Here is a 15,716-nt window from a genome sequence, read left to right on the forward strand (position 1 = left end):
AGTAACTTACATATAGCATAGTTTTAGTAATCATAATTGTGATTTAAGCCTGCCTTTTTAAAATTTTAAATATTATTGATTGTATACAGTGTGACAAGTGAAATAGAGAACAATGGAATGGTATGTAAAATAGTACATTCTGAAATATTTGAGTGTGCAACTGACATTTACATATTGAATCATATTTTTATACTAATTTCCATTTTGTGTAGGCAGCCTGGTTTCCTGGAAAAGACTTGCAGTTGGGAATTCTGGTCTTTAAGAATGCTAATTACCTGTGTGATTTAGGGCAAGTAACTGTTTCCTCTTTGAACATTAGTCCTCACATGTGTAAAAGGGACACTATGTTTGAACTCATAGATCCCTTCTAACTCTGGAAACTGTATTTTCATGAAATACTTTCAATGCCAAAGATGGAATTAAGCAGCTTTGACAATCAGGGGACTAAAGAAATAGTAGGCATAGGGCTGGAGGTATAGCTCAGTGGTGGTGTTTGCTTACTCTATAAGAGGCCCAAGTTCAATCCCTAGCACTGAAGAAATATAAAAGAAATAGTGTATACACTGTTCCTTTCACAGTTCCTTTTCTTCTTAGGGTATTTAGGAGTCTATTTATTAAAAAATACTCAGCTCCAGACAAACTCGTTTGTCCCATTAGTGGTCTGTATCTCCTTCCATGTTATTGACCCACCAGAAATGTATGCTTCCCACACTGCTGCACCACTAAGGTGCAGCACACCACAAAAGAAACTGCACCCCTCTTCAAGGCACCTCACTCATAGCTGTGTCGTCCTATTCAATTAGAGGTGGCAAAGGCTGGCCTGGCTCCAAAGGAAGACTGTCAATTCCTCTCCTTTTCTGTGTCCACGCTCGGCAGGATGCTTCCTCACGCCCACCTCTCTCCCCCTTGCTGTGACTTTGGCTTCCGCCAGATGTCACACCGCTGCTTGTCACCGCCCAGCCTCTAGTCGCTGATTTTGTTGTTTCAGTGTATTTGTCACAACTGTTCTCTTTAGCTGTAAAATTTATGGAATTTCACGCTCTTCTTAATCACCATGGTGTTTCTTTTTCTTGATAGAGGGACTGTACAAGGAGTTGTATGCACAAGAGTGAGGGGGAGGGAAATGCTCCATCTAACTTAAGGAAAGTTTTTGTGTGTGACATGTGGACTCCCACCCCCCAAATATATAAGAGTCCAAAGTGGAACTGTGCTTATTTCAATAGGACTCAGAGGCCTAGAGATACTTTAATGGTTGTAATTTAAATTTTTATTATCATTTTTAATTTGTACATCTTATTGGGTATATTGCAATAATTCAACACATATGTATACAGTGAATGTTTATCAAATCAGGGTAATAAGTGTTTCCATATCTTTAACCATTAATTATTTTGAGTTGGGAATTTTATATTCTTCTTGTCATTTTGAATATTATTATAGATTGTTTGCCCTGTTGTTACCCCACTATGCTAAAAGAAAAACCAGGAATACTTTCTCTATGCTGTTAGATACTTAAGTTCTTTTCAGTTCCATGTACTTCAGGAAGAAGTACATAGAAGATGTGCTAATACCCTTGACTTAAATTTTATTCCATTTACAACTATAGAAAGCTGAACAATTTTATTCTTTCTCTGTGTAGAATCTTGGGTCTAAAGAGAGGTAGAAAGAGAAAGATCCAGAGCTAAGCTAAAAGCAACAGATATGTGAATTTGTAGAAATACTAGTATTTGGGGCTGGGGTTGTGGCTCAGTAGTGGAGCACTCACCTAGCATGTGCGAGGCAGTTGGTTTGATCCTCAGTACCACATAAAAATAAATAAATAAAATAGAGGCCTTGTGTCCAACTACAACTAAAAATAAAAAAGAAAAAGAAATGCTAGCAGTTGACTTGAACTTGGGTCAGTTCTCAGATACAGACCTTTCACTTCCTTACATTGGTTTAGTGGTTTTGTGTGTGTGAGGGGTTAAGCATTTTGCCTAAGGGGTGTGTGTGTGTGTGTGTGTGTTGTATTAGGCATTAGCCACATGTGTAATGCTTTCTGGCATGGTTATTATCCATTCAACAAATACTTATTGAGCATGTATTATATACTTAAATATCATTGAACAAGCCAGAAATAGTCTTGCCTTCTTAAGGTTTATAATTGGCATAAATATTTGAGTAGGTGGATTGTTGTATTTATATTTTGTTTTTTTCTTGAGCAAACTACAAACAGTCACATATGTGTATGCTGTAAGCTAGCACAAAATTGAACTCCTTAAAATTTACCTTGTTCTAGGAAAACACTAATAAATCCAGAAGAAGAAATATAACAGTTATGAAATGTATAACTATGGCTTTGTCACTTTGAATGCTGTGAGAGAATGATAGTATGTAAAATTTTACTTGAAGTTTTAAAAAACTAGTGTGAGCCAGAGATCTTTGATAGAGCATTGTCAGAGAATTTCAGAAACTGCAAGTTGTTACACAGATGTATTGATTTAATTAGTCTGGATAACACCATTTATTTATGCTTAAGCATCTCACACATGCAAAAGTTGGTAATTCGGAGTCGCACAGTATTTGTGAGTTATCTTTTATACCAAAGTTGTAGCTTCTGAATACCAACTTTGGTGAGTGCGTGTATCAGATGCTTAAGCATAAATAAATGATATTATATAGACCAATGAAGCAACATAGTTTGCTTATGGAATTCTTTTTGTCATAGGGTTTTTTGTTGGTTGGTTGGTTTGGTACCAGGGATTAAACCCAGGGACACTTACCACTAAGCCACATCCCCAGTCCTGTATATTTTGTGTGTGTGTGTGTGTGTACCTACTTTTTTAGTTGTAGGTGGACATGGTAACTTTGTTTTATTATTTAGAGAAAGTGTTTTTGCTGAGTTGCTTAGGGCCTCATCTAGTTGCTGAGGCTGGCTTTGAACTCATAATCCTCATACCTCAGCCTCTGGAGCCACTGGAATTATAAGTGTACGCCACTGCACCCAGCTGCCATAGGTTTTTATGTAAAATCTTCTGGAAGTGGCTTTTAAGTAACATTATTGTTCTAAACACTATTTAATATTAGAAGATAGGCAAGAGCCTCATTAGAAACAGAAACATCTGGGTTCTGCTGATTAAGGACTCTTTGGGAATCTGAGCAGATCCCTAATATACCATTGCAATTGAGTAAGATTGTTTTGGTTAATCATGCAGTGGGTGTTCTGACCAGAGTGGAGAAGGGTAGAGTTATCCTCTTAGAAGAAAAGATTAACTTATTTAGTGATGAGTAATAAACTGTATTATTAATTTTCTTGGGGAAGAGAAATCAGAATCATTTGCTGTTCTCACTCTCTCTCCCCCTCCCCATTCCTTGCCCCCTACCTTTCTCTTCCATTCTAGTTTTAACTGTAAGAACAGCAATGTATTGAGATTTTGAAAAGCTATCTTCACACTTTTAAAAAATTGCTATTAGGTATGGTTGCACGTGTCTGTAATCCCAGCGTCATGGGAGGCTGAGGCAGGAGGATTGCAAAATCAAAGCCAGCCTCAGCAAAAGTGAGGCACTAAGCAACTCAGTGAGATCCTGTCTCTAAATAAAATACAAAATAGAGCTGGGGATGTGGCTGAGTGGTTTAGTGTCCCTGAGTTCAATCCCAGTCACCAAAAAATAAAAATAAAATTGCTATTAGTTAAATATATTTTTATTTTTTAGCTAATTTAAACAGTTGGTTGTTTACAGTGGCAAGTTATCAAAAAAGGTGGCTAGGATGTAACTAATACACTGGGAATTTAGGTTAGTGTGTTGATTCTTCTAGAGTTTGAGATGTTTCACCTGTATTGTTTTTTCTCAAAATACTCCCTAGAAGATGGAAAGGGGAGGATTAATTAGCTCACTTTTACACATAAGAAAACAGAAGCTCTGAGGGGTTAAGCATTTTGCCTAAGGTGAGACTTACTGAGAAGGTAGTCCCAGGCTGACAGAGAATTCCAGAGCTTGGCAGAATGCAGCACATTACTCATTGGGAAGTGTGATAGGCAGGTAATAATTCCTCAGAAGTCTTGACCACGACTGGTCACTTCTTTTTCCTCTGATACCATTCACCATCTTATCCTCAAAGCAGAAAGTCGTTTGTAGGTTAAGGCTGCTATGTAATCTTCAAGAGATTTTTAGGAACTCATCCTAAATAGTACCGCTGGTTTGGGAGAAAGATTCTAAGTAAACAATAATACTTTCATGTGTTCTTCTAATATGAGTTTCTTCAGGCTACTAAGTGCCCATGTTAATCAGTGTTGACCGAATACGAATTGTCACTTTTAGAATCATTAGCTATAATTACTTCATGATCCACAATAGGGTATATGCACAGTTGATAGAATACATACATTAAGTATAGGGATGGTCACAAACTGAAAATATTAAAAAAAAATAAAGTCTGGTGATTTGATTTAAATATTTGAGATGTACTCCCTACCTCAAGAATTGTAGGGCACAGTGTATCACTTCAGTTTTTGGTCCCAGATGCCCAGACTGAGCTTAGATTTTATTTTGAGAAGTAATTTCATGTTGCCAGGCGGGCCTTGAACTCCTGGGCTCATGAGCTTGTTTGTTTTGGATGATGTGATTGGAGCTACTTTCTTTAGTCTGTGGCCTGACACTCAGAATTGTGTTTGTTGGTTTCAACAGTTTGGAGTGACATAAGGCCACCCATGCTTTGCTTTAAGAAACCAAGTTGACCTCCCCTTCACCTCTGACCACACTTTAATCTTCTAGATTTCTCTGCATTTTTACTTTCATTGTGATTTACTCAGTTGCTGCTAAATTTCTTATTCATCAAGAGTCACAATATTCCCATTTGCCATGGGAAGGGATGCTGCTGTTCTGTTTTAATCATCATCTTGCCATTTCTTTCCTTTGCAGACCCCATATCATGTGAACCTCCTCCTGGCTGGCTATGATGAACATGAGGGGCCAGCACTCTACTACATGGACTACCTGGCTGCCTTGGCAAAGGCCCCTTTTGCAGCCCATGGTTATGGTGCCTTCCTGACTCTCAGTATCCTGGACCGATACTATACACCAAGTAGGTACCAGCACTGCAGGGAAGGAACAGTAGCAGAGCCCTTCACTCACCACCTCCCAGTTTGCTCACTTTGGAGTTGGGTGGCCGGGTCCTGAATAAAAAATTGATTCCCTCTTGAAGCTGTGGGTCAGTAGGATCTTCACAAACTTGTTAATAAAAGACTTTTGTCAGCCAAAATGAGATATTGCATATCTCTAGAACTGGGTTTTGGTTTGTTTTAAAGGGGGTTTGGAGTATATGTCGTGGTGAGTAAAACATTTTTATTAGGTTCTATAATTCTTAAATTACAAGAATTAAGTTATTTCACTCATTTTGCTCTTCGTAGATGCCCACTGACATTTCAGCTATAGAGAATGAGCGAGTAAATCAAGTAGTTTGTGCATCGTTTTGAACTTGTGAAAATGAACAGGTTCCCAGCATGACAACTGAGGGTTTCTTTGTTTAAACATCAGAGCTTTTTAAAGTTGAAGATGGGCCCTTCATTTGGTTCTTAGCCCCTGATTACCACTCTCTTCTGCAAGAAAAAGCTGTTCGTTTACTTGTCAGTACACTGTCAGCTTTCCAGAACTTCAGACCCAGGGATGCTTTTCTGCTAAGTTCTATCTTCTGACCTCAGTCTCAACCTCAACTTCAGCCACTGTGGGCAATTGACACTTGGAATTCTTAGTTTTTACAGACTATAGATATAGCACAGATAATCTCTTCTCTCCTTACATTCCATTCTTCCCTCTCTGTGTCATAAAAATCTGGCATGTTCATTCCTTTTTGTGCTGCCCTCTTGCTCAACCTCAGCCCTACTGGAGCTCCAGGCCACATCTTGAAAAGAATTAGCCTGGCCTCCTAGTGACTATCTCTTGATTTGGCATATGTCAGTAATACAGCTGATTTGCCCACCAAAATAACCAACAACCCCCCCTGAATTCTAACTGTGTAGTATGTCAACCCAGTTTGCCATGCCCATAGACAGTTCCTTTGCATCCTGTTTTAGGAGCATCCTAGTCCCATCCTACGAATCCTCATCCCATTGTTAAACTGAGACCCCACTGAGAAAGTAAGGCTAAAACTCTGGCCCTGTCCTCCCTTTCCCTGATTTGCAGCTGGCTGGGGCAGATGGAATTGATTTAAGCCCTGGACTAAAGGAGGGTGGAGGGGGTGAGTTATGATAAAGAGAGGCAGGCTGCTGGACTTCTTCAGAGGCGGGTCCTGGCCAGGGGAGGCAGAATTCCGTCATGCTTACTCTTCTCTGTAGCAAATCAATTTGCAATGGCTTGCGGCTGCTGGAGCACTAGGTCTGGGGCACCCTTGATTGCATATGGAATAAGTTTGTTTCAGGCTAGAAGGCTAAGCATTTTTTGCCTTTTCTGTTTGTGTGGCACTTACACATAAAGAAGTTTGAAACTTCATCAAAAGCCTCTGAGAGTTGGACATAATGACAGTACCTTGAGTATTTGGCCTGTCTGTTCTCTTTCAGCTATCTCACGTGAGAGGGCAGTGGAGCTTCTTAGAAAATGTCTGGAGGAGGTGAGTAGCTCCCATGGGATCCTGAAAGGAATGTTTTGTGTCTCTCCTTGCCAATATTGTACCCGTTCCTTGGTTGCTTTTGTTCTGGGCCTTGCCAGAAGGTGTAATAAATACCCACTGACCAGATGTGAAGTTGCTGCCAGTTTGGTGTAAGTAACAAGCTTATTTTTCTTTCATGGGTCACCTCCTCATCAATGTCAATTTTACAATGTAATTACTTTATTTCTGGTTCATACAGACCATTTATTGGTTCTCTTTATGGTATAAGAATCATCTGGGGAACTTGTTAAAAAAGCAAGTTACTGCCAGGCTTGGTGGCACACACCTGTAATCCCGGAGGCTCAGGAGGCTGAAACGGAGGATCGCAAGTTAGGAGGCAGCCTCAGCAAAAATCAAGGTGGTAAACAACTCAGTGAGGCCCTGTCTCTAAATAAAATACAAAATGGGGCTAGGGATGTGGCTCAATGGTTGAGTGCCTCTGAGTTCAATCCCTAGTACCAAAAAAAAAAAAAAAAAAAAAAAAAAAAAAGCAGGTTACTGCTGGGCATAGAGTATATACCTTGTGATCCTCCTGTCTCAGCTTCTGCAACCTGGCAAGACTGAGGCAGAAAGAGCACAAGTTCTAGGCCAGATGTGGTAACTTAGCAAGACCATAAAATGGGCTGGACATGTAGTTCAGAGCATCCCTGGTTCAATCCCCTGTACTACAAGAAGAAAGGAATGAAGTAGGTAGGTAGGTAACTATGTAACTATTCATGCCCCAGCCCCTGATTCTGATTCTACTGTCCTGAGACTGAGAATCTACTTTTTAATGGGCAGTCCCAGGTAATTTTGCTATAGGTGATATTTGGTGCCATTCTATCCATACCTACGATAAAAATCATTGCCCTGGACTTAATACTTGCTCTGTTCTTGTGCCACCTGATATTGCCCTACTGTCTACTCCCTTAACTGTGCATGAGCCCTTGTAATATGGAGTAAAACCCTTCCCTGTGCATTGAGGAGGCAGAGAAAAGAGTAGCATTTGGTTGGTGAGACAAGAACCTGTACCTTCCTCATTCTAGTACTACTCCTGAGAGTCTCAGGCTTTAGGAGTGAATGTAGGATGAGATGGCAAAAGCAGCTCCATTAGGTTTCTTTGTTCTTTTACTCTTCTTGTGGCCTAAGGATGAATTTAGTGAGAGAGTGGCAGGATGGGAGCAGGTATGGAGGCTTAGCAGTAATGTCAGTTTGCCTGTTACACCATCCTGTCCACAGTGCTCTCTCCCTTCTTCCTCTTGGTTTTAAATCCCCTTTCCAAAGCAGACACTGAAAATTTAAACTCACGTCCTTTTTTTCCCCCCATGTACTTTTATTAACCATCCAGCTAAGAGACCATATTAGTCCCAAATGTTGCAGGGGGCTACTGGGAAGAAGCTACTGGAATATCAAATGCTCTTGAGATTTTATTCCCTATGTATTCTAAAAAGAATCCATTTAGAAACCCTTAGTTCCTTATTTATTATCACCTTTTCCTGATCTTGGAGCTTTAGAGGACTCTGGAAATGGAACGAGCTGTTGCTGCCTAGTCCTCAGCTGCAAAGGAAATGGAAACATGAAGGAAAGGAGAGTTAAACCTGAGGAGGTGAACATTTTCAGGATAGGCTTCTAAGGGAGCAGCTGAAAAGCCTGGAGGCTCCAAGTGAGGTGTCCAGAAAGAAAAGATTTCAAAGCTGTGTTTTCCCAGTAATCTCCCAGCTGGATTTGTGTGCTGATTATCTCCTTCCATGCACATACTCCACAGCCCCTTTGGAACAGCCTCAGCCTGAACTGGAGGAGAAGTGGGACTTGTTCCAAGAACTGTTCTGTTGATATCCTTCTCACCACTCTGGCAATTGCACACTAAAGTTTACTCACACTTGCCTGGTCCTTCTGATGTGGGTAGATGACTAGAGCAAACTGTTGAGTGCTAGGACAGCAGGGATAAGAACATTGGATTGTCTCTCTCTTTCAGCTACTAACCAGAGATACATCTCCAGCTGCATCTCCCAGATCACACTTCAGTCAGTCTCCAGCTGATGTATGGGCATTCTTGTGTGCCCTAGTGCCAGCTGCCCCAGTAGAATATCTGGAGGGATATTCCTACAAAAGCAGGAATTTTTATCTGCTTATATTCACCATGCCTAAAACAGAGCCTTCCACATAGTGTTTAATAAATGTTTGTTGGGGCTGGGGATGTGGCTCAAGTGGTAGCGCGCTCACCTGGCATGCGTGCGGCCCGGGTTCGATTCTCAGCACCACGTACAAAGATGTTGTGTCCGCCGATAACTAAAAAATAAATATCAAAAAATTCTCTCTCTCTCTCTCTCTCTCTTTCTCTCTCTCCTCTCTCACTCTCTCTTTAAAAAAATATATATATATATAAATAAATAAATGTTTGTTAATTGGTTTCCTTTACATCTCTCTACAGCTCCAGAAGCGCTTCATCTTGAATCTGCCAACCTTCAGTGTTCGAATCATTGACAAAAATGGCATCCATGACCTGGATAACATTTCCTTCCCTAAACGTGAACCCTAACATCATACCCTCCTTCCCACTTGCCAGGAAACTGTTTTTGACAGGAATCTTTAATTTTTTTCTACTCTTTGGATGTGTACTCGTGAAAGATGGTTAATTCTGAATAAAATTAAATATGGGTAAATTAACTTTCCTGACTTGGCTTTTAGTGTAGCTAACATCACTTCAGAAAAGAACTAGACAGAGGATTGTGTTTTTACCAGGACTCTCCTTCCTCATACCCCTTTCCCTATGTTAATGCTTTAACTGCCTTTAGCAGCTGACAGCCCTACATTCTGCTTCACTGCCCAGCTTCTTTTCTAACTACCTCTTTCATTTATATTTGCTTGCTAATACCCCATTCCCTCTAGAGCAGTGGTTCTTTTTACCAGTAAGCTTACACTATTTAAATTAATTTAGGGGGGTATTACATACATTCAGCAAATTGTGCAAATAATACAAAAACACATAGTAAGAAATGTCTCCTCTCGTTCCTTACAATCTGATCCCCTGCTTATCTTCCCAGAGAAAACTTCAGTTACTTACACCAAACTTACACCAAATTGCTAAGTACCAAATTCAAAGTACCAAAAAAGAGAGCTTCTATTCCTGTGTAAAGTATGCATACACACATACATATAGACCACATCCCCTTTAAAAAGTTTTTTAAAATGTTCTATGTATTGCTTATTACATTTAATACTATATTAGAGAGTTATATAATATCCCTTTAAATTGGTATACTGTGGCAGTTAACCAGATAGGTACTTTACCTCAGTCTAGCTTTTTGGGAATAACATGAATATTCTGATCAGGGCCACTAAAACAGTGGTTTCTCTCTGTGTGTGGTGCTGGGGATCAAATCTAAGACCTTGTACTTGCTAAGCAACCCTCTACCACTGAGTTATACCCCTATCCCCTAACCGGTGGTTCCTTCCTAACCAGATGCTTGTATCAGAATCACTTAGGGCATTTCCTTTCTTAGTGTACAGATTAGGCTGCACCTCTAGATTCTAAGTAACTCTGGGGCTTAGACATAAGAATTTTTTTTTTTTTTTTAGTTCTCGGCCGACACAACATCTTTGTTGGTATGTGATGCTGAGGATCGAACCTGGGTTGCACGCATGCCAGGCGAGCGCGCTACCACTTGAGCCACATCCCCAGCCCCAGACATAAGAATTTTTAAAAATTTTTCCAATTTATTCTTATCTTCTATCGTAATAGAAAACCACTGGGTTGAATTCTTTGGAGCTGTGGCTCTCAGACTTTTAGTGTGCATCCTAACCCACTTTAGGGCTTAGTGAAATAGATCACTGGGTCCTACCGCCACAGTTTATTCCTGTTTGGGTAGAGCCTGAGATTTTTTTTGGGGGGGGTACCAGGAATTAACTCAGGGGCACTTGCCCACTGAGCCACATCCCCAGCCCTATTTTGTATTTTATTTAGAGACAGGGTCTCACTGAGTTGCTTAGTACCTTGCCATTGCTAAGGCTGGCTTTGAATTCGAGATCCTCCTGTCTCAGCCTCCTGAGCCACTAGGATTACAGGTGTACACCACCTCACCTGGCAAGATTTTTAATTTCTAACATTTCTAGTCGCTGATGGTGCCTATCCACCATTGAGCACCATTTAGTCTAAGTCTTACTTTATCACTGGTATCCATAGTAGATCATAGCATTCATATGAACAGTATTGAATTAACATCAGGTTTGGCTGTCTTAATATGCTTTTTAATATACCAGTAGTAGTGCCTTATACCATAAGAAAATTAATCATCCAGTCAAGCAGGAGGAAAGATGATTCACATTACCACAACTGGTTTTGCCTCAAACATCACTGTGAGTGGACATCCAGAGCTCACCAGGAATGACATTTTCTCTTCCTTTGAATGTTAATGTCCTCAGGGCAATCTCAGGCAAGCCAGCAAACCCACCTAATTTTGATCTCTGATCATTGTGATCTCTGTTCCTGTTCTCCCTCCTGAGCTCCAAATCAACTTATTCTTAACCAGCCCCTTCTAACCCTATCAAACTCAACATATCTAAAGCTGAGCCTTACTATCTGCCCCTATCCAAATGTCCCTCTCTACAATTTTGACCCATCTTAGAGAATTAGTTACTTATCTTCTTGGTGCCCAAAACCAGAAGTGTAGGCATCATTTATGTTTAATAAATGTTTATTTGGGAATGACTTTGGTTTTACAGAAAAGTTGCAAAGATAATATAGTTTCCTTATACCCCCTCCCATCCAGTTTTTGTTTAATGTTAGTATTTACATAACCATGGTATATTGTTTTTTGTTTGTTTTTTAAGAAAGAGTGAGAGAGAATGAGAGAGAGGGAGAGAGAATTTGAATATTTATTTTTTAGTATTTGGTGGACACAACATCTTTGTCTGTTTGTGGTGCTGAGGATCGAACCCGGGCCACACGCATGCCAGGCAAATGCGCCACCGCTTGAGCCACATCCCCAGCCCCCATGGTATATTGTTAAAACTAAGAAACCAACATCAGTACAAAACACCAGCCTTTGTTCATATTTCAAGTCTGCATACCTACTATTCTAGTTCATCCCCCCATCAATTCTAACAACCTACTTTTGCTCTACATTTATCGTTTAATCTCTTCTTCCTCCAGTTTCTCAGTTCAATAAAATAGTTGACCATCTATTCCTTCAGTTCTCTTAAAACTTTCTTTTGGTTTTCCACTGCTTATAGAATAAAGCCCAGTTGTTTGGTTTGACAACAGGCATCTCATACTCCTAACTAGCTCCTCGATTTCCTTTCCCTTCCACACCCCATAAAGCCCAAGGCCCAGCTCAGTTTCCATGGCCTCAGCATTGACTTAGGATTTGACAACCATATACAAGTACCTTCTGTAAGAAGGGTAAGCACTACCTTGTGGAACTTTTCTTACAGTTGTAGGTGTGTATGTGTTTTGAATCAAGATGCTCTACACTCATATTTTCTGTTTTTTTCTAGATTTTATTTCTAACAATGCCAGCTGTGTCCTAAATTGATTTCTTGAAGTTTGAAAAACCCTAGGAATGAAATGACTCTTTAACACTCCTGGCCAAACATTGCCCAGAATGGTCTTCCAATTGGTTTCCATCTGCTTGCAGGTGATTAATACACAGAAAACAATTTATTCCTTCCCAGGCTTAGGGTGGGAGGGGTCAGGTTGAAGAAGGGAGCAGCTGTTTTGCCTGAGGCCAGGGAAGCTCAACCTTGACTGGTGAAGGGCTGGGAAGACTGAAGGAACCTGAGAGGAGGAGGAGGAAGGCACTGAAATGGCTTGAGAAGATCATGGTATTCCCAGCTGAGCAATGGAGGCTAAGCCTTCTCCGTGTAGAACCCAGAGTCCTGGGCTGGGGCTGGGGCTCAGTGGTAATGCACTTGCCTGGCATGTGTGAGGCACTGGGTTCGATTCTCAGCACCGCATATAAATAAATAAAAATAAAGATCTATCAACAACTAAAAAAATATTTAAAAAAAAAAAACAGAGTCCCCTCACTATTGCTATCCTTACCTCAGTCCTTTGACAAGGAAACTGCTGCAGTGCTCAAGGGAGAGGAGGGACATTCTCCAGATTCTAGAAATCTGTCAGGAGCCAGTGTGTGAGAAGAAAGCCTGTACCTCATCTTCATTCACTCCCTCATAAGGCCTGAGGAAAGGAAGGCTTTCAAACTCTGCCCTTATTTCTCCTGAAATACTCTGATCTTTTCAAAGAAAACAGAAAGGCATTTCCTTTGAGTATAAACTCAAATGCACAATTTGAAAATCATGTTTGCTTACCCAGTCTAAATACACTCCATTTAATTCACAGCTTCTTACTTTGCAAAAAAGAAGCTATGTAAACCGGAGTGAATACCGTTTCTTTAATCACCATCTCCTTTTCCTCAGGGCTATACCCAGCTAGTCAGAGGCTAACACACACTTTTGCTATGGGGGGAAAATGGAAAGAATCAAATGCTGAGACCTCATTAGGTGCTGCTTATGCTACTTATACAGTCTCCACACTTGCTTCCTCTGCACTGTTAATGATCCTGACCATATGCTGGTATAGCAGAGCCTTGGGGCATGAGGGGCTAGGAAGACCTGCTTTTCCTTGTAGGGCTCAGGCCTGTGAGTCTCTCTGCATAGGGTCCATGTGCTACAGTGGAAATGAAGAGAGGGTTTTATCAAACTGATAAAATATGTGAGACCCACTCTGACATGAGAGACCCTACGCAAGTTATGCAGCTACAATTTTTTAAATTCTAAAATAGGTCTTGCTGGGTTCAGTAGTGCATGCCTATAATCAGCTGTTCAGGAGGCTGAGGCAGGAGGATTACAAATTTGAGGCCAGCCTCAATAACTTAGAAGAACTTGTCTCAAAATTAAAAAATGGTCTGGGGATGTGGCTCAGTGGTTAAGTGCCCCTGGGTTCAATACCTGGTACAAAAAATTATAGAGATAAAAATTGGTCTTGGTGAGGACTACCTGGATCTTCATGAGAACTACCTTGTTCTTTCCTTAGGGAAAGTTGTCTAGTACTGAACAGTTCTTGAATTCTAGCTTCTTCCTTGTTTACCAAGCTTTTATTGATTTGTTTATGCTAGGTATTTTATAAGTGTTAAATTCCTTTTGTGGCATTTTAACCCCCCAAGTTCCTATAATCTGAGATAATTTTAGTAGAAGAATGTCGCTTGCCAGGTCCTGGGCCTTGATTACAGCAGAGCATACTTCCACCTTCCCCCTTTTATCCTTTTCTACGGGTGGGTTAAGGCTTTGAAACTTCTTGGGAAAAGAAGTCACATCTTTGGATCCTTATCCTGAAAGATAATGTCTAAACCTCACGTGCCTTGCATACCTTCATCTCTCAAAGCATCCTCAACTTCTAGGCCTGACAGCATACTTGTAAAGTCATGGAGGAAGAGTCATTCAGGCAGAGGCAACAGTGACTGCAGTGGCCCTCAGAGAAAGTCTGAGGACTAGAAATCCATGTAGGACTGGGGCTATAGCTCAGTTGGTAGAGTGCTTTTCTGACATGCAAAAGGCCCTGAGTTCCATCCCCAACACCGGGGGAAAAAAAAAAAATCCATATGGCTAGAGTAAAGTGGGTATTGAACAGAATAGTTTAAGGTAAGGTTGGCAAAGTTCAGGTCATTTCAGGGCCATAGCAGGAAGGTATACCAGTGAAATCAAACCAGTAGGGAGGCTCTTTTAGACAGATGTTGAGGGTGGTGGCAGTGGAGATGGAAAAATGGATTCTGAATCAGTAAGACTTAGTGGGGAATTGAATGTAGAGGAAGAATCAAATATGACTCCCCAGTTCCTGGCCTGAGCAGCAGGGTAGAAGGTGAGACCATTTCCAAAGATGGGACAGTTTGGAGGAGGTCATGATTTTTGTAGAGTCAAGTCCTCCATATTGGTCCCTGGAGTTCAGGGACCAGTTGGGGCCAAAGATGCAAATTCAGGGATTAGCATCGTACAAAAGATGTATAAAATCATGGGATTGAATGAGATTCTAGTAGAGAAGAAGTTAGCTGCTAGGCATGATGGTGCATGCCTGTAATCCCAGTGGCTTGGGAGACTGAGGCAGGAGAATCATGAGTTCAAAGCCAACCTCAGCAACTTAGCAAAGCCCTAAGCAATTCAGTGAGACCCTATCTTCAATAAAATACAAAAAGGGGCTGGGGATGTAGCTCAGTGGTTAAGTGTCTCTGGGTTCAATTCTTGAGACCAAAAGAAAAAAAGCAGGGGCTGGGGATGTAGCTCAAGTGGTAACGTGCTTGCCTGGCATGCGCGGGGTGCTAGGTTCGATCCTCAGCACCACATAAAAATAAAATAAAGATGTTGTGTCCATCGAAAACTAAAAAATAAATGAAAAAAGAAAAAAAGCAGCTGCCAGCAAAGTAGACAGAATTGGAACCAGTGATGTCAGGGGAAATCAGGAGAAGTTGGGAACCATGGAGTGTTTTAGAAAAGAATAAGTGGTAAGCCGTGGCAAATGCCACTGTTAAATCCAGAAAAAAATCCTTTGGATTTGACATTGTGATCATCGATGACCATGCTAAGTGGATTTCAACGACTATTAGGAACTGAAGTGGGGTTTGAGGAGAATTGGCAATAAAGAAAATGGAGGTAGGGATATAGCAACCTTTTAGAAACTCACTTGGCTGGAAGTGTTGCTCAATGGTATAGTACCTGCCTAATATTGGTGAGTCCTCAGGCTCAATCCTCAGCATTGTAAATAGCAAAACAAATTTCAAATGCAAAGGAAATAAATAGATGGGGAAAGGATTTACGTTTTATAAGAGATCCTACAAGGGGCTAGGGATATAGCTCAGTTGGTAGAGAGCTTGCTTCGCATGCACCAGTTCCTGGGTTCAATCCCCAGCATACACACACACAAAAAAAAAAAAAAAGAAGAAGAAGAAGAAGAAGAAGAAGATATGTGTGCTTGAGAAACAATCTAGTAGACAATTCAATAGGGAGGGAGAGATTGAAAACGCAGGACAAAAAAAAAAAAGATGCCCAAAGAGTGAAATCCTCAAGAAAAGAGTTGAATTAGTATTGGCCTGATAATCTCTCTCTCTCTCTTTCTCTCTCTCTCTCT

At 40.7% G+C, this 15,716-nt stretch overlaps 1 protein-coding gene across 2 annotated transcripts in view; it reads left to right on the forward strand.

Moving 5' to 3' along the window:
• Psmb2 (proteasome 20S subunit beta 2) overlaps positions 1 to 9,268 on the forward strand; it is a 31,359-nt gene extending 22,091 nt beyond the window's left edge. For both annotated transcript variants that reach the window (XM_076862974.2, XM_076862977.1), the window contains 3 exons: positions 4,900 to 5,062; positions 6,534 to 6,583; positions 9,033 to 9,268. In XM_076862974.2, coding sequence (XP_076719089.1) covers positions 4,900 to 5,062; positions 6,534 to 6,583; positions 9,033 to 9,140 — 321 coding nt within the window. In that variant the 3' untranslated portion in view covers positions 9,141 to 9,268. The remainder of the gene's footprint in view (positions 1 to 4,899; positions 5,063 to 6,533; positions 6,584 to 9,032) is intronic.
• Positions 9,269 to 15,716: the final 6,448 nt, after the last annotated feature.

The sequence above is a fragment of the Callospermophilus lateralis genome, chromosome 7 (genome assembly GCF_048772815.1).
Source record: "Callospermophilus lateralis isolate mCalLat2 chromosome 7, mCalLat2.hap1, whole genome shotgun sequence".
NCBI classification, from domain to species: Eukaryota; Metazoa; Chordata; class Mammalia; order Rodentia; family Sciuridae; genus Callospermophilus; species Callospermophilus lateralis.